Consider the following 18,464-nt stretch of genomic DNA (forward strand, 5'->3'; position numbering starts at 1 on the left):
ATATTTCACAGTGTGTTTTCTGTTCCACAATAATTATTATCCTCCCTCAGATTATTATGTCAAGAAAATAGTCTACGTTACTTATACGGTTACATTTTTACCGCATACGTATTGTAATAATAATTTTACCCTCAACTCGTTTTGGGCAGAAACAATTATAGGCCTACTCATGTGTAAAACTAGCGTTACCGAACATGTAACGTAAAATACTATTGAGCTGAATGCTCTCTGCAAGATCTGTAGAAAGGTTTTTATAGATTAACTTTCTAAATAGAGTTTTTTATGGTTAAATATAGTTTTATAGATAACCTACAGAAATAGAAACCTTTAAAAAAGAAAAAAGCTTTCTATAGTAGGATCTCTACAGAACGACAACAGAGCACTCTAGTAAGTAACTTGTTCTACGGCCACTCTATCGGTCTCTCTCACTCATCCACGCACTCTCTCGGCTGATCCTGATTCTGATGATAGAGTGTGTCTGCTGTCGCGGAAATGAAACATCCAAAATGGCAGTCCTCATGCAGATGTTTTTATTTTTATTCAAGACTAAATTTCGTAGAAAATATGGAATTCAAAGTGTAATTTTGTGTTTTGTGATAATTTACTCATCTGTGTTCACAATATTTTGTAGTGCTAAGTGTAGTGAAGTTCATTGCGTAAACGGAGAGTGTGTGAATGGAACTTGTGTTTGTTTAGATGGGTGGCAAGGACCATCCTGTCAATTTTGTGGTGGAAAAGTAAGGTAAGTTTGTCTTTTTTATTTACTAAAAATTATGTCAGGTATGCAGTATAAATATAATGATGTCATCATTCAAGATCCTTTTATTTGTTAGGGTATGTTTGTTGACACAAACATGAACCTATCGGTCATGAAATGAAAGTTAGCTTTCGATAACTAATCTCCCCAGATTTTGACTTTTTATCTTTAATTATTTATTGTTATTGCTTATTTGTATCTATTCAGCAAATTATTATCTTGGTTTATCATATTCTTTATAATATTCAATTTGGTTATTGGCTTGCCATGTCATATTGCTACTTTGTCAGTTAGAAAGGTTAGTAAATTTCTAAACAATTGCCAAATTTTTTACTTATTTTTAAATCAATTCATCTGATACTCAAAATGCAATTTTAGAGCAACTATCAAGTTTACCTAGGGTAACATTAATATTTTCATTCTGTGACCTTTTATAAAAAGTAAGCCAAATTTTGACAAGTAAGAATGCGCAGTTCATTTTAAAATTAAACAAGAAACTTGAAAAATAACTGGCTTGACTTTGAAATAAACCAATGTGTTTTGCAAGATCCACTTAGGCTGTAATTTTTATGTACATGTTATATTTAATGCCCGGATTATAAGACATTTCGGTGATGTAGGCCCTACATCAGTTCGAGTTATTACATTTTATTAATTATTTTTTATATACATTATGTAGATAAGAAGGAAGTCGCTGACGTTTTGTTAAATATCCAGCCTAGCATAAAAGGGCGCTTGCAATGTGCACGAGTTTTGCTCGCAGTTATAATCCGGGCAGCCTTTTTTTGTAGCTTCAGTTTATCCCAAAAATTGACTGAATGATTCTACATGAGTCGACCATGGAAGATATGGCAGTAAAAAAGAAGATGTTACACCATGATCAGATATGCCTCCGTCACATATCTTCTCAGATTTGTATTAGTCTCTTGTTCACTTGCTGGATGTGGCTAGCCTGAAGTGACCATCCGTCCCGCTTTTTAGGTTAGTCTCCCGCTGTCTCCAAATTTACTCGGGGACGCTATTATGCTCCGCTTTGGCAGGATAAACAAATAAACGTCCTTTTTCAAATAGTTAATATTATATGCTGAAATGTAATGCTATTGACTGACTCTTTCACAATAAATGTATAGGCTACGTTTATTGTAGCTACATTTATTGTCCTTGCTACAATGTAACAAGGACATTGCATACACTTAAGACTTGAACGTATTGTTATTTGTTTCTTGTAAATTCATACCTGCATTGGGGAATTTTGTAGTCTTGGATTGGCAATTCTGATCTAGTGACCAGAGAGTGTTGACGATTTAAACTTTACCAATTAGCCAATCATCCTTTTTATATAAGCCTGGATATGCCAAGAACATGTTTCACAAACTTGTCTACATAGTTTTCCAATTATTTTCTTCTCCCGGTCGGACTTCATTCAGTTGATTTTTCCCAGCTACATTGCCATTTGATTGTGTAGTTTCTGAATAATATTCATATCCATCAAAGTAGAGACCCGATAAACCCATACGTTTGCGTTCTCACTCTCAATTAATTAGTAGCTATGGCTATAGGATAAATACATCTACACAGAATCATTCTACATAGAAACAAGATAAAAAATTCTGATATTTCATTTCCATAAATAAACATGATAATTACTCGAGATTTGTCCTTGTCCTCATTTTTTCATTCATAACTTGAAAGAAATAACTCAGGCGGACCATAACCCAAAGTGTGATAAGTATTAGATAAGTTAATATTGAAAGGGCTCAATCTTTTAATTCTATATTTTTGTATTAGATAAGTTTATATTGAAAGGGTTCTTAATGGTTTTATGGAAGTGTACAAACTTCCTATCTGACATAAAATTGCAAATGAAAGAAAAGAAAATTAAATATATTAATTTCGAAGAACAGTATTGAAATTTTCCTGGGTCTGCTAGACAGATTGATTTATGGTCTCAATTCGTTCCCTACAATAATTGTCCTAATTTATGACGCTAATATAATTCTTCCTATCTGTAAATAATAAATTATTTGCACAATCCAATCAAAAATAACTATAATGAAGGAAACTGTGGAAAGAATTTTTAAAGCGTAATTTAATTTTTGGAATACATAGTTGAGCTTCCTGGTTGTTTTGTTGAGATCTGGTGGCTTTATCATTCTAGTAGTGTAGTTTTCTAGTCAAACTTTAGATTTATTGACCAAGCTGGCATAAGTCATGAAAACTTTATTCCTGGCAACAAATGGTCATGTTTTAGCTGTTAATTTCATGTTTGACAGTAATTGAGTCTAACGAATGTTAGTGATAGGTATAACTTACTTTCCGAAATTGAGTGTTTCCACTTTTTGTAATCATCTCAAATTGCTATTTCAACATTCCATTTTTTAGATTTTCTCACCAATAATAAACATTTACCATTTTCATGATGAAAGTTTAAAATTCATTGAATATATCAAGTTCATCATTAGGCCTACATCTTTTTTGCGGCTTTGCAGGATGCATTGAGTGTTGAAGTTTAACACTACACTACTCGTAGCTACAAGTCATAATAATAAACTTACTGTAAAATAATAAATTGACATAATCCTAGTAGGTTGATTGAAGCCATTTTCCATTTTATGATACTTCCATACAGGTATATTTTTTCCTAACTAGATCATTGAACTGTATAAGCTAATAGGCATAATCCTTAACCTATAATTTCTTCTTGATTAATTGCTTGTTCGATTGATTGTTCCATAACATAAACAGGAAATCACTATATGATAATCTAGATCAAGGTGCATGGGATTTAATCCTCAACTAAGAATGAAGTTGTGAAATTATCAACTCACATTCTTCAAATTTCATTTGAATGTCTTGCCGTAAATTAGAATGGCAAATCTATCAAAATGATATTTGTGACAAGACAAAAGCTCCTGAACACCTTAGTGAGCCTACTCTCTCGAGTATTTGGTCTCAACTCTCTCAAAAACATTCAGATCCAGCTGCTTTACCCCTGCAGGCAGCCTTCTAAAAAACCGTTGAGCTAAACTATGTCATTTTAATCTAGTCCATTTTCATATAACATTATATAAATATTTATTGACTGTCTGTGATTTTGTAACTATTCAATGTTTTTTAATAGGCCTACTCTCGCCGATCTCAGGAGCCTTCTATAATAAAATGATTCGAATTCCTGTAAAATACCTGAGACATATGTAGGCGCACTCTGGGAATTATCTTTGTAATGCAATAGATTACCTACATTTTCTATTTGATAAGTTAAATTCGTTGAAGCATTTAATCACAAAATTTTCGTTGTGCATTTCAGGTTATCTGGGCCATCGGGCGTAATTCATGACGGTGTAGGCAACTATTCGACTGACGTGAAATGCAGCTGGCTAATAGACGCTGGAAGCTCTCCAAATGCGTCTATTCGATTGCACTTTGAGGAGTTTGCCACCGAGTGTGGCTGGGATCATCTGTACATATTCGATGGTGACTCGGTTCACTCGAAACTGCTAGCTGTGCTGAGGTACTATTCATTTATTTCCCTGTTTTGTTATTTAAAAATTAATTATTTCCTTACATGAATTGGTCCAGAAGTCTTCATTTATTTTCAAAAATCACAGCATTTGACACCAAGTATGATCTAGAGGATTGTCAGTAGATTAAAAGATTACTTTGTTGTACCAATCTGAAAAGCGTGTGCATTAAATGCAACGTTTCAGCAGTAGCTGCTTACTTTAGTTGAGTTGTAATAAAGTAATCAAAGTAACCTGCTCCACAACTTACCTCTTCATCTGTTATTCTTGGAATTAAATAAAAATCATTCTTGTAAAAATTTACCAAAAATTCACATATTTTAAATTATCTCATTTTTCCAAATTTTTAGCATTTATTGATCATACAGGTAATTTAGTCTTGAGTTGAATCTTCTGAAAATTTATTTGTAGCCTCCTTACTTACTTATTATTCTATTATCATCATCGATAAAATAAGAACTATCAGCAGTTCAAAAATTATTCATTAATTTTTCTATTGCGGATTATGCCCACATAAGTTTTTTGCATGTGTGTGGGTAAGTGCGTGGTTGATTTGATGAGATGATCAAACGTCCATGCCACCGGCGGGATTCATACCCACGAACCAGGTGGTGATAGCAAACCGTTAGTTTGTAATCCATTCCATCCGATCCAACCCAGCCTGCATTTTTCAGAATATGTTTTGAATTTTGAAATTACATCTTGAAATTTGTTACTTTTTGGTCTGAAACAATAAAATTATTTTTGAATTAATTATGGTCATCATTCTACTTTGTTTATGCAAGGCAAATTTTTTTAAAGTGAATAATGTATTAATTAGTGATTGTAATTTGTAATGTTTTTTTATTTTCAGTGGATTGATGTATAAAGAAGACTATGCCATTAGAAGGACACCAGAAATAGTAGCTAATTCAGGATTTGCACTCCTACATTTTTATAGCGACGTAGCATATAATATGACAGGATTCAACATATCTTACAGGTGCGTGAATATTACCAATTGTAAAGATGTAATTTATCTATCCAGCATTTATTTACCAGTTCAAAAGGTGTAGCATGCGCACATCTCTTGTTTTGCGTTATGAGCGATTACATACCATCAAGACAGCTTTCACTATATGTTTCGCAACAATCGAAAGAGACTGATATTTTTTAATCTGAATTTTTTATTGAAAAATAAAACAACTGAGGGAACAACTTGAGTCGAATAGTCTAGTCGAAAAATGAAATATAGATTAGGGTTATAGATTTGTAATGTCGGTTTGAGCCGGGGCCACTCTTATCATGCAGCGTTCCGATCCCACTCCAATCCAATCACGGACAACAGTATAGAATGGTGCATGCCACACATGTTCGACATGTGATCTGTCCCAACATTCCTCCAACCCACACAAAAATCTGATATGAGCATGATCGGAACGCTGCATAAAAGGTGTGGCTCGGGCTTTACTGAACTGCCGCAATCCCATGTTTAATGAACATTGTAACATGACGCTTGTAATATGGAGAAAAAAATGAAGACACTCCACATTACATGAATGTACATTGAACTACTATGTTAATAAGTAGATATTAACTTCTTAAGTAGTATTAACTTCTTAAGTAGTATTAACTTCTTCGTAGTTATTAAGTAGATATTAACTTCAGAGAACTAGGTGTGATAAGTGTTGTATCACTTAAGGTGCGTACAGATTTACGCGCCGCGAACATGAGCAATTCACTTTCAATCAGCTGATGCCAAGCTTTGTGTATCTGTATCTTACCGTTTCTGTAAAAATACAGATATAATCAGCTGATTAGAAGTGAATTGCTCATGTTCGCGGCGCGTTTATCTGTACGCACCTTTACAGTTTATAAACATCCTCCTTGAAGAGACTCCTTTATAGTGAGGTCCACGTTATAATAGAAACATTTGATTGACATTGGTTTTGCTATCCTTGTCTATCATTCGACATACCAGATAGTGCTATCCTTCTCTAGCTCCGCAAAGTTGCCAGATCGTTTTTAACAATGTAGAAATATAAGCTATATATAAATACATATATAGACAATTGAGCTAACAGAATATTTAATCTCAATTACGAAAGTTCCTTATTTAAAATAGCTATTTATGTATTAAGGGCGTAAAACGTGACACTATCGATCGAGCCAAAACAGTTACTACGCGACGCGTGGCGGAGCATGCTTATTTTGACGAGAGCGATAAAGAAGCTTTCCGCTCGAAATACATATTCAATATTTTTTCTACAACTGCAGTATTGTATTCCAATACAATAAACAGTTTTTTTTTCAAATAATTTATCCAATTATTATTATCGTGTCCATTGCCCATTGCTGAATTCATTGTTGAGATGATGATAATCTTCAAATCTAGCTTGCACAAAAAATTTAGCCTACTGTGCATGCGCTGCGGTTAGCGACCGTAAAGTAAACAGCTGGCGAGCGTAAAATAGATTCTCGCTCGCTCCTCACAAAACAGATGTTTTATGATGAGTTTTCAGTTCGTGAGAAGAACGTTACGAGCGGTTGTAGAAAAATATATTTTCTTTGCGAATAGAATTCAAGTGTTTATTTTGATCAAGAATTAACAGTTGATGTTACATCAGAAATACCAGTATCAGCTATCCTCTATAGAAGGCAGTGGCAAGGCAGAGAATCGACAACGCTGTTCTATATTTCTCCTCTGTCATTTTAACGTGAACCTCACTATTTAAAAAGTTCAATTGTTATTGTATGATTTAAACTGTGAATTTTGTTTTGCAGACTAAACTCGTGTCCGAGCCGTATGTCCGGGCTGAACTGTTCGGGGCATGGCGTGTGTATCGACGGTGTTTGCACGTGCGACGCACTGTTCACGGGCGAGGCATGCGACACGCCCATCTGTCCCAACAACTGCAGCTACAGCAACGGCGTCTGCAACGCCGAACAGCATCGCTGCGACTGCAACCACAAATACAGAGGTATTTTTGAATCACTTGTGTAAAGTCTGTCTTCTCCCGAAGGTTGATGTCAAACCAGGCCGGCACGACACAAAAATGCACTGTGTATTTACAAAATGTTTGGAAAGACGTGGTCTCACCTACTCCAATGCTTAAGCCTTCGGTCGAAGCGGTCTTTTTGTTGATTAGTGTCCGCCTTGGTGTGACATCAACTTAAGGGAAAATGTCATACTCGGCTATACCATCGAACTACAAGCGGTGCCCCCTGTTTGCATATTTAGCGCTTCCGTGAGCTATAAATACAAATTAAGGCTACAAAAGCGAATCAGCTGATGAAAATTTTTAAAATACGTGAGCATTTGCTCCAGAGTTCAAGAGCATAAGGTAAGAGTATAAGGTAAAGCTTATTCATATCAAAATGAGCAATGCTTTTGCTTCTACCTTTTGCTCATGAGCAAAACCTTATGCTCAATGCTTTTGCTCATGAGCATTTGCTCTGGTTTTATTCATATGGGCCATTAACTTCAGAGAACTAGGTGTGAGAAGTGTTGTATCACTTAAGGTGCGTACAGATTTACGCGCCGCGAACATGAGCAATTCACTTTTAATCAGCTGATGCCAAGCTTTATGTATCTGTATCTTACCGTTTCTGTAAAAATACAGATATAATCAGCTGATTAGAAGTGAATTGCTCATGTTCGCGGCGCGTATATCTGTACGCACCTTTACAGTTTATAAACATCCTCCTTGAAGAGACTCCTTTATAGTGAGGTCCACGTTATAATGGAAACATTTGATTGACATTGGTTTTGCTATCCTTGTCTATCATTCGACAGACCAGATAGTGCTATCCTTCTCTAGCTCCGCAACGTTGCCAGATCGTTTTTAACAATGTAGAAATATAAGCTATATAGAAACACATATATAGACAATTGAGCTAACAGAATATTTAATCTCAATTACCAAAATTCATTATTTAAAATAGTTATTTATGTATTAAGGGCGTAAAACGCGACTATCGATCGAGCCAAAACAGTTACTACGCGACGCGTGGCGGAGCATGCTAATTTTGACGAGAGTGATAAAGTAGCTTTCCGCTCGAAATACATACAATATTTTTTCTACAACTGCAGTATTGGATTCCAATACAATAAACAGTTTTTTTTTTTTAAATAATTTATCCAATTATTATTATCGTTCATGTCCATTGCTGAATTCATTGTTGAGTTGAGATGATGATAATCTTCAAATCTAGCTTACACAAAAAATGTAGCCTGCGCATGCGCTGCGGTTAGCGAGCGTAAAATAGATTCTCGCTCGCTCCTCACAAAACAGATGTTTTATTACGAGTTTTCAGTTCGTGAAGAAGAACGTTACGAGCGGTTGTAGAAAAATATATTTTCTTTGCGAATAGAATTCAAGTTATTATTTTAATCAAGAATTAACAGTTGATATTACATCAGAAATACCAGTATCAGCTATCCTCTTTAGAAGGCAGTGGCAAGGCAGAGAATCGACAACGCTGTTCTATATTTCTCCTCTGTCATTTTAACGTGAACCTTACTATTTAAAAAGTTCAATTGTTATTGTATGATTTCAATTGTGAATTGCATTTGTTTTGCAGACTAAACTCGTGTCCGAGCCGTATGTCCGGGCTGAACTGTTCGGGGCACGGCGTGTGTATCGACGGTGTTTGCACGTGCGACGCACTGTTCACGGGCGAGGCATGCGACACGCCCATCTGTCCCAACAACTGCAGCTACAGCAACGGCGTCTGCAACGCCGAACAGCATCGCTGCGATTGCAACCACAAATACAGAGGTATTTATGAATCACTTGTGTAAAGTATGTCTTCTCCCGAAGGTTGATGTCAAGCCAGGCCGGACACGACACTAAAAAATGTACTACGTATATACAAAATGTTTGGTGTGACGTGGTTTCACCTGCTGCAATGCTTAAGCCTTCTGGTCGGAGCGGTCTTTTTATTGATTAGTGTCCGGCTTGGTGTGACATCTCCTTAAGGGAAAATGTCATACTCGGCTATACCATCGAACTACAAACTTTGCCCTCGGTTAGATAAAGTATCTAGATGCACAAATAACTACTATTTTTCTCATTGAGATTATTACTGGTGTTCTGCCCTAGTGCAGGTCTAAACATGATTCCTCCTTCTCCATTCCTCTCTGTCCTGTGCAATTCTCTTCATCTTGGAGTACTTTCCCTCCTCCCTGATATCATCCACCAACTTCACTCTTTTTCGTCCCAGCACCCTCCCTCCTTGCACAGTCCCTTCCATTGTCTCCACAAGTAGTCCGCCATGCCTCAGCAAGTTAAATTAAGTCTCATTGAGATAAATTGCTATAAATTAGCTTGTCACAATTTTGAATTAAACGAATTTAATTTAGAGTTCGAAATGGAAAATTTAAACATTACCAATATAAATTGTAAGTACAGTATTAAATTGGATTCAAACTCTCAGAAAGCCAAATAAAAATGAAAAGGTTTGATGGAATGTATGTTTCTAAATGTCTAACTGGATATAAAATCATGTCATGAAAGCTTTGTTTTTCGTGGTTATTAACTATCCAAAGGCCACTGTGACTGTTAATAAAATTAAAGTGTTTAACTGTTGAAGAACCTTAAGATTAAGTATAATAAGAGATCGGAATATAGTATCTCTGTTTTGTAACATGGAACAGTGAAAGAAATAGGTATTGAAAGCTTTGTTTTTCGTGTTTATTAACTATCCAAAGGTTACCATACACAAGTAGCCTTTCTTGATTCTTGCAGAGAAAACTAGTATCAACTAAAGTGACCTCAGTTTTCTTATTCATGAAAGCTTGTACAGGAAGTTTTTATAAAACGAATATTGTATCAATTTTCGCATTGTATATTAGATGGTAAATCAGGCCAGTTTGAAATGTATGGGGAATTGAGGTGTTGAACAAACATTTGTGGTGATTGTTATGAATGTAGAGTGTTGATGAATCAAAAGCAAACGTTGTCTGAACCTTATTAATGCTGAGTTTCATAAAATATATCGAATTACGATATTCTCCTGGTCCCCGATTAAAATTGATCCTCATGAAAACAACGTTGATCAACGTTCTATTGATCAGTAGAAAACAACGTTGGCTCAACTGAAGAACACCCTACAATTATGTTACTCTTCAGTTCAGGCTATTAAAAATTAATAGTTCATTAGCATTGTCTATTTCTTCAACTCATTCAAGTTCTTCCAATTTGATTAAAACCTTTTAAAATCAACTTTTTTATTTACGTTCCAGGCGAAGACTGTAGCCAAGTAGCAGAAATGGGCTATTGGGAGACAGTCCAAATAAAGGACTTCGTACCAGAAGGATCTGCCTCTCATTCAGCTGTTGTGTGGAGGGATTCACTATATATTATCGGTGGAGAATCGTATTATCATCCACCTCCAAATGAACTGCCAAAGTTGATTTATGTTTATGACTTCAATGGTAAGATCTACTAACAAAAGAAAAAAAATAGCATCAAGAATTATAGGTATTGCAAAAGTTTGCTGGAATGTATTCATTGGTACTTGACCAAATTGCGAATTCTAGCAACTGAATAATTCTCAGTAATACATCACATTTCATCTAATTGAACTATTGTTCATTTACTACAACTAATTCGCCTCCAATTTTTATCAGTATTCTAAAACATCAATAAGAGTGGAAGAAAACAAGAGCATGCTAACAATATTCCTCCACTATCTCATTGAATATAATGTCTTGCTTATTGCTTTTTTCAAATCTTCTTTTCCATTATAACCGCTCAAAATTCTTTGAAATTATTCTAAGACAGACATAAAAATTATTTTTGAATTTTCATTCCAATTTTTGATTCATTGAATTCATTTTTTGATTCATTATTTTCCCAATGGGGATAAACTGATAAAATCACAATTTCTAGTGTAAAATGTCCATTTAAATATTGCACATCTGTTATCTTTGTTTTGTAATTCCAAAATTGTATTGTATTTCATAATCACTAGAAATACTATTTTCTCATCACTCACTATGTTGTTGAAAAGTGTACAATACCGGTACAACTAGAATGTGAAATTGAACTTGTTTCAGGTAAAGTATGGGAGACGCACCATATGGAGAGTAGGAATATTCCGACTATGCGATATGGTCATTCTGCTGTACTTTTCGGGGTAAGAACTTCGCAAAGTTCTTGAGAATATCAAATCTATCTTTATCAACTTCCTATAAATGTTGGAATTGAATGTAATTATAAAAAGATCTGTAGTTAAATGTCCTACACTTCATTCAAATTTGTTTTGGCATCTCATTTCAATAAACCATTGTTAGAATATTCGTATAGCTTTTATTGGTGGGGAGTCCCTGACGGAAATGCCACCTCGCCTGAATATATTTTTTAAGCCGTCAATGAGCTGTACGACTGTCATACTTCAGCCGGGGCCGACAGTTTAACGTGCCCATCCGATAACACGGGAGTGACCTGTTCAAAAACTTTTGGTAATGAGCGGGTTTGAACCGGGGATCTCTAGGCTGCTACGCAAGCACTCCATCCACTAGACCACGGATCACTCCATTTACTAACAATATTGTTAGTATAGAACACTACTAATACACTACGAATACAGTGAATCTCGTTGAATTGCTTCGTCATTGAACACAATAACTCTAATTGAACTTGATAATTGAGAGGTAACTGCAAGTTGATTGAACTTCTTCCAAAATTTTCGGCAGTTCTTCATGCAATTGAATGGGAATTATAATTTTCATCTTTACAATACTTATTTTCTATTCTTCAAGTGCTACAAATTTGCTTCTAATGAACATCAAATTTATTGAATACATTTACAAATTTTGTATGCGTTCTTATTTCAGGATAAGATTTATGTTTATGGAGGTGTGAAACTTGGTGGAGTTGTCTGCAGCGAGCTATGGGCGTTTGATGTGAGTGCAAAAACGTGGGAAAACATCACTGTGAGAGCAGAGCAATGCTACTCATTATCCAACTCAAGCTCAGTCAATCTATGTGGTGAGTTCTCATTGATTATGAAGCTTAAATGCTTCAACACTGATATAATGTTATATATTCATGCAGATAATGTCATGACTTTGTGTCACACATCTATATCAGTACGACTTTTTAATGGAGCAACTCTCAACTTCTCAAAGAATTTCACCTTTGCAACTAACAAAGGAGAATTTTTCTGATTAAATTATAATATATTTGTGCATTCTTTATTTAAGTTAATCCTATTTTGCCTCTGAGACATGTATTGATTGATTGATTGAGTACTTTATTTATGTAGATTACAATATATACTGGCTTATACACTTATATACAATAGCTTACAATACAGCAAAATTATAGATGAATTTACATAATATAGACTAAGAAAATAATTATTGAACTGTATATGATATGAAAAAGCAATTTGTAATATAATAACTATAGATAATAATCATATTGTTATGCATCTACATAAATTGGCGGAGCTTTGGACATATCAATGTCCATTCTTCGGAAAGAATATTAAAAATATCCTCCCCACTAACTCTCTACCAAACGTGGGACTCTCTACCTACCGTATGTGGGATATGAGAGGATAATTAATGTCAATGAGCCTTGTAATGCTAATTTTGTTTCGAATGACTCAAGCCTCAAAGAAGAAAACTCAAGTCCCAAAACATAAGAAGTTATTAATCTCAATATAATTAATGTAATACTCTATAATAAGCTGGATTGATTACAATTTTTTATTATTCAATTATTTTAGGTCCTTTGAAATCGTCTGGACACACAGCAACTCTAGTCACAACCAACAAACAAAAGAAGTCCGAAAAAATGGTAGTTATTTTTGGACACTCGCCCACTTATGGATACCTCAACACTGTGCAAGAATTCCATTTTGGTGAGATACATTGATTTGTATATTTTTCATTAGTCGTATTAGCGAAATAATTCATGGCATTCAGTTTGTAGAGATTTGTTATAGGCCTATCTGGCATAAAGAGAATGCATTTTGTAGCTTTTGTTTTTAGAATGATTTTTGTAGAATGCTATTGCTTTTCTTTTTTTTCATGAAGTATTCAAATTAAATTTTCTATATTTTACATATTATACTGAAGTAAGTATTTGTGAAAGTATATGTAAGATTATGAATATGTGTAAACTAGGCTTATATAATACTTTATTATGTCTCCTCTTTAATATTACTTATATTTTCCGTGAATGGGCATTCATCTTTATATAAGGAGATGTGGAGATCTAATACTTCTATTTTGTTGAATTCGCAATTAAATCCCAATATTTCATGTGTTTTAGCAATCTGCTCTTGTTCTAGCAATGTTCTTGGAGAAAAATCTCAATTTTGAAATTATTTTTCAGGAACAAGAGAGTGGATTGTTGTAAAAACGAAAGGATTTCCTGTGAAAGGTGGTTACGGACACAGCAGCTCGTGGGATCCGATGACTCAGCGGATCTACGTTTATGGAGGTTTTGTTTCGGAATTCCCTTCAACTCCTATTCTATCAAACAGACTCTATGCTTATGACCCAGACTTATATACATGGTGAGTCATTTGCTATTGAATATTATAATAATATGATTTTCAAAGCAGGGAGTACATTTTACGAAGTTGCAGAGTTTTAAGGCAACCGGTATTTGGAATTTTTATCAAGTCAGCAAATCTATTTATCATTTATCTTGCACAGCAATTGTTATTCCAATAAACTGATCTGTTGCTGGCTTTATTCATCCTTCAAAATATCATTTCAGTGATTCTTCACGGTCGATCAACTCAATTTGCACCTCCAGATATCAAAGAACTATTCTAAGGCATTAAGGAAAACCGCACATCGATATCTCAAACCGTTTCAATGTCATCCACATTAAAAAATACTAATAAATAATATAATACAGAAATGGAATAAATGAGTACGTTGAAAATGTGATATAACAGACTTTTTTGTTCAAATTGTTAAATATATGTGTGTGGGTATAACTGCAAGTGTTTACTAACATTTGAAAAAGTGAAATTTGATAGCTTGGATTTCTTTCGTTTTTCAATGTACTCACTTATTTAATTTTTGTATGTGTTATTAGTATTTTATAAATGTGAATAACCTTTTAAACTATTTTAGATATCGATGTGCGGTTTTCATTCATTTTCTCTCAAAATTCTGGATTGAAATCATGTATCATATGACCACCTTCCTATTTAAAAAAAATGAAGTTGGATTCAATATGGCGAACCAAACTTTTGAAGTGAGAAGAGTGGCTTTCATAATCCGAATAGAATCTACAATAAAAACCTACTGCCAAATTATCCTTGTGAAAAAATATTACGTTGTTTCCATAATTTTCACCAACTATGTTAGCTATACAATGTGATCACACACACACCCTAAGATAAACTGCCAGTGGTCTAATTTGCAAAAAAGAACGGACTGTGCCGGGAGTTGAAGTGCGGTTGTTTGTGTTAGGACCCTGCTGAGTTCGGCACCGAGCGCACGTTTCCTGCACACGGCGACGTTCGTGCACGGCCTGATGCTGGTGTTCGGCGGCAACACGCACAACGACACGGCAACGTCGCACGGCGCCAAGTGCTACTCCAAGGACTTTCTCGCCTATGATGTCACGTGCGACACGTGGACCTCGCTGGCCGTGCCCGCCTCGCTGCGAGCTGACCTGGCGCGCTTCGGCCACTCGGCCGTCACCTTTGAGCACCAGCTCTATGTCTACGGCGGCTTCGACGGACAAATGCTCAATGATATGCTTAGGTATTCACTACTCAACAAATTAACATGCTTCACTGCAAATTAACATGCTCAATTATATCATGGAGAAAAGATGGCATAAGAAGATATCCCATGGTATATGGTTTATGTTCCAATTTTCAATGTTAACTCAAGCCGATAGTCCTAGTATCTCTTTTTCGCGAAGCTAGTGCCGTTCTTACACTCTCACCCGAATAAAACATTAATAATATACAGTAGTCGACAGTATCGGCAAAAAAAGCGCCTGAAATTTGGAACATAAACGACCTATACCATGGGATAATTTTTTTTGCTATCTTTTCTCTATGATTATATGCTTTGGTATTCACAACAAATTAACTTGCACAATAGTATGTTTAGGTATTCACAACAAACGAGTATGTTCGTGATAACCTTAGGAATTTACAATAAAATTACATGCTCAATAATTATATGCTTAGGTATTCACAACAAATCAACATGCTAGAATATATGTTTTGGTATTCACAAGATGAATACACAAAGTTATGTTGTCAACCAATTTTTTTACGGAAAATACTACATCACTAACAATGCAACTATTTATTCACTACACCTTATTCAAGTGGTCAACTGATTAAAATACTTCCACCTCTTATTTCCTCAACTTCGCCCACAACACTTTTCATGTTTAAAGTGATATAAAGGCATAATTATATCTAACAAATATCAGGTGAATTTTGTTCAGGTTTTTCAAGGTCAAGTATGTTGTGGCCATTATTCTCCAAACTTTGCCACTCCATCAAAGGAAAGTCATTCGAAGCCTTTGTATTTAAACATAGTTGGTAAGGCCACTTAATAAAAAACCTTCAAGCTCTCACATTTTTATTATATAAATTCAAGAGTTTCCTAGAGGTCAACTCTGATAGATCAAGTAGCTAACAAACATACGGTATGATTTCATCTATTGTATATTTATTCTAATGCTAAAACAAGTTTCCGTTCACTAGAGTCACTTGTATCATGAATAAGGCATAGAGGAGAAGATTTCTCACGGGATAGGACACGGCATACCGGTTTCACAGTTACATCAAGCTAGAGTTTACCGTTTGAACTAAGACTTTTTACAAGAACTAGCTCCCGAGATTCCACAGATTTGCTAAAAGATTTTTTTATGTTGATTGTCATTAAAACTAGTCTCAGAGACTGACCATTAATTTTCATTTCACTATAAATCTTACACTATTAAAAACTATAAAACTTCAAATCATCCATTGATGGCCCAAGTAGTTCTGAGGTTATAAAAAAAATACTAAAAGATAACGCGAACTACGGTTTAAAATTCCGTCCCCGTTCGTTAACACGACGACTAACTTTCTATTAATGTATACTTATTCGATGTAACTTAATGATGTATAAACGTTCTTATTCTTTTTACTGTTTATATTTTCTCTCTGTTGAGCATTACTCAACCTAACCAAGTCTAATCCAAACTTATCCTAACCTAGAAAATGTTTTCTGTTTCAGATATGTACCTGGTTCGTGTAGTAGTCTTTCTAGTAGTAAATCGCAGTGTTTGAATCACAAGTTGGGCTGGAAGTGTGTGTGGAACCGACGCGAGAACAAGTGTGTGGCGCTGTCCCAGTTGCCGCCCGACCAGCAGCGACATCCTTCCGACATAGACCACGAGAATGATGCTATCATGTGAGGAAACATTCAGATTATTTTAATCAATCAATTGTTTTCATTGAAAATTTTACGTTAGTTACTGATGTGAAACCATCATGGGAGAAAAAATTCAAATCATTCAATCAATCAATTGTTTTCATTGAAAATTTCAAGTTAGTTACTGACGTAAAACCGTTTGAATGCGTTAATCCCTGTTGAGAGAATCTTTATGTAGAATCGATTGCTACTACCTTATGATAACATTTTCTATTCAAACCCTCATTTTCAATCAGTGGGAATCCATCTGACTTGTCTTGTAGCTTAACTCTGATGTGTGATCATTGAATAAGATTGTCAGAAAACAATCTCTGGTGGACTATTATCTTAGCCACATCTAATACTAGCATTAGAGGTGGCCATGCTATTGTAGATTGTAAACTGTATTATATTTTTAAATATAATTACATAATTTTCAATAAGTTGACAGTTTATAAAATCCTACTAAAAAATTCTAAACCTCAAAAACAATGTCATTTCAACATTTTAACTTTCAAATAGTGAACTATTTCCAAATCCATATTCTTAGAAAACATTCACTCTGTTTTTACATTTTTTTTTTCAATATCCTCTACGTTACAAATTATTTTTCCAATGAAAACTGAAATAAAGAAGAAATATTTAATGCATATACTGTGAAACATTAATCCTTTGATGAGTTGATTTTGTTTCTCTGTTGCGGAAATCTCTATGAGATAAAATAAATGGGTTGTTCAGAATTAAAATGTATAGTGTATACTTCATTATGTATATACTTAGTATATACTTCATTCAAAAATTTATAGTGTACTTCATTATGTGTCAATTCTTATTCTATGGTTATACTGAATCAACTGCATGCAATTTGTATCAGCTGAAGCTAGCGCTCTGCGTTGCACGGGTTGCCTCGTGATATTTTATCTGTGTAGGCTATAGATTTTTTATCGACTTATGAATGTGTGATATTCTTTTTATCAAATTAAATGTATTGTTCTAATGCTATTTGTTTGTTTATTAGTTAGCGTGGTTTTCAAAGAAGCGAGATGCACTTTGTGTTGTATGGGCTGCTTCGTAATATATTTACTGTATTTATCTATGTAGCGTATGGCAGATACACAACACATACGAACACAACACACACACCTTAGTGTCCGGTTTCCCATTGGAGAACTGTGGACTATTATATACGGCGAGGTGGAACTACCCTTGGGTCTCCCCACCATTCAAAGCCATACGCTAATAATAATAACACATATGAAACAGACGAGTCTCAAATACCAACATATACACCGTATATTTCCAATTTCTTTGAGATATTGTGTAATATTCTTTTTGTGCCCAGTTTTTCATCGAGTTACCGACGTATCATTGTATGATATTGTTTGTGTCATCAAAATTGCTTTTGAGATGCTGTACTATTGGTTTTATTCTGTTAGTTTCCAGTTTTCTGTTGACTGACTCACGTATCAATGTGTGTTTTGTGAACAATATTTTGTTGTTTGTGGCAGCCGGTGCCCGGAGACGGCGAGCCGGTCGTCGGTGGCTGCGAACATAGTGGCGTGCTCGCAGCTGTCCGACTGCACGTCGTGCGTGCACGTCGCTCGGCTGCGGCTGGTGTCCGCCTCCCAGGTCTGCACGCACGACCACAAGTGCAAGGAGCCCATTCCCACACGCACAGCTTCCATGCCGTTCGCGTAAGTCATCACTGTCAAATCAAATCAAATAGCTTTTTATTTACAAAACATAATACAAATTTATAAAATTCATTTAAACATTAACAGTGAATACTCTCCATAAAGAC

At 35.0% G+C, this 18,464-nt stretch overlaps 1 protein-coding gene across 2 annotated transcripts in view; it reads left to right on the plus strand.

Moving 5' to 3' along the window:
• Positions 1 to 430: 430 nt before the first annotated feature.
• The window catches only part of LOC111055754 (attractin-like protein 1), a 40,940-nt gene continuing 22,906 nt past the window's right edge, over positions 431 to 18,464 (plus strand). The window contains exons 1-12 of one of the 2 annotated variants that reach the window (XM_039444362.1): positions 431 to 742; positions 4,065 to 4,268; positions 5,132 to 5,260; positions 8,842 to 9,038; positions 10,505 to 10,696; positions 11,321 to 11,400; positions 12,101 to 12,254; positions 13,000 to 13,134; positions 13,611 to 13,794; positions 14,708 to 15,004; positions 16,487 to 16,663; positions 18,172 to 18,357. In XM_039444362.1, coding sequence (XP_039300296.1) covers positions 465 to 742; positions 4,065 to 4,268; positions 5,132 to 5,260; positions 8,842 to 9,038; positions 10,505 to 10,696; positions 11,321 to 11,400; positions 12,101 to 12,254; positions 13,000 to 13,134; positions 13,611 to 13,794; positions 14,708 to 15,004; positions 16,487 to 16,663; positions 18,172 to 18,357 — 2,213 coding nt within the window. In that variant the 5' untranslated portion in view covers positions 431 to 464. Of the gene's footprint in view, positions 743 to 4,064; positions 4,269 to 5,131; positions 5,261 to 7,041; positions 7,239 to 8,841; positions 9,039 to 10,504; positions 10,697 to 11,320; positions 11,401 to 12,100; positions 12,255 to 12,999; positions 13,135 to 13,610; positions 13,795 to 14,707; positions 15,005 to 16,486; positions 16,664 to 18,171; positions 18,358 to 18,464 lie in introns of both variants that reach the window. The other variant, XM_039444357.1, reaches the window with a different exon arrangement.

Source organism: Nilaparvata lugens, chromosome 1 (genome assembly GCF_014356525.2).
Source record: "Nilaparvata lugens isolate BPH chromosome 1, ASM1435652v1, whole genome shotgun sequence".
Taxonomy (NCBI): Eukaryota; Metazoa; Arthropoda; class Insecta; order Hemiptera; family Delphacidae; genus Nilaparvata; species Nilaparvata lugens.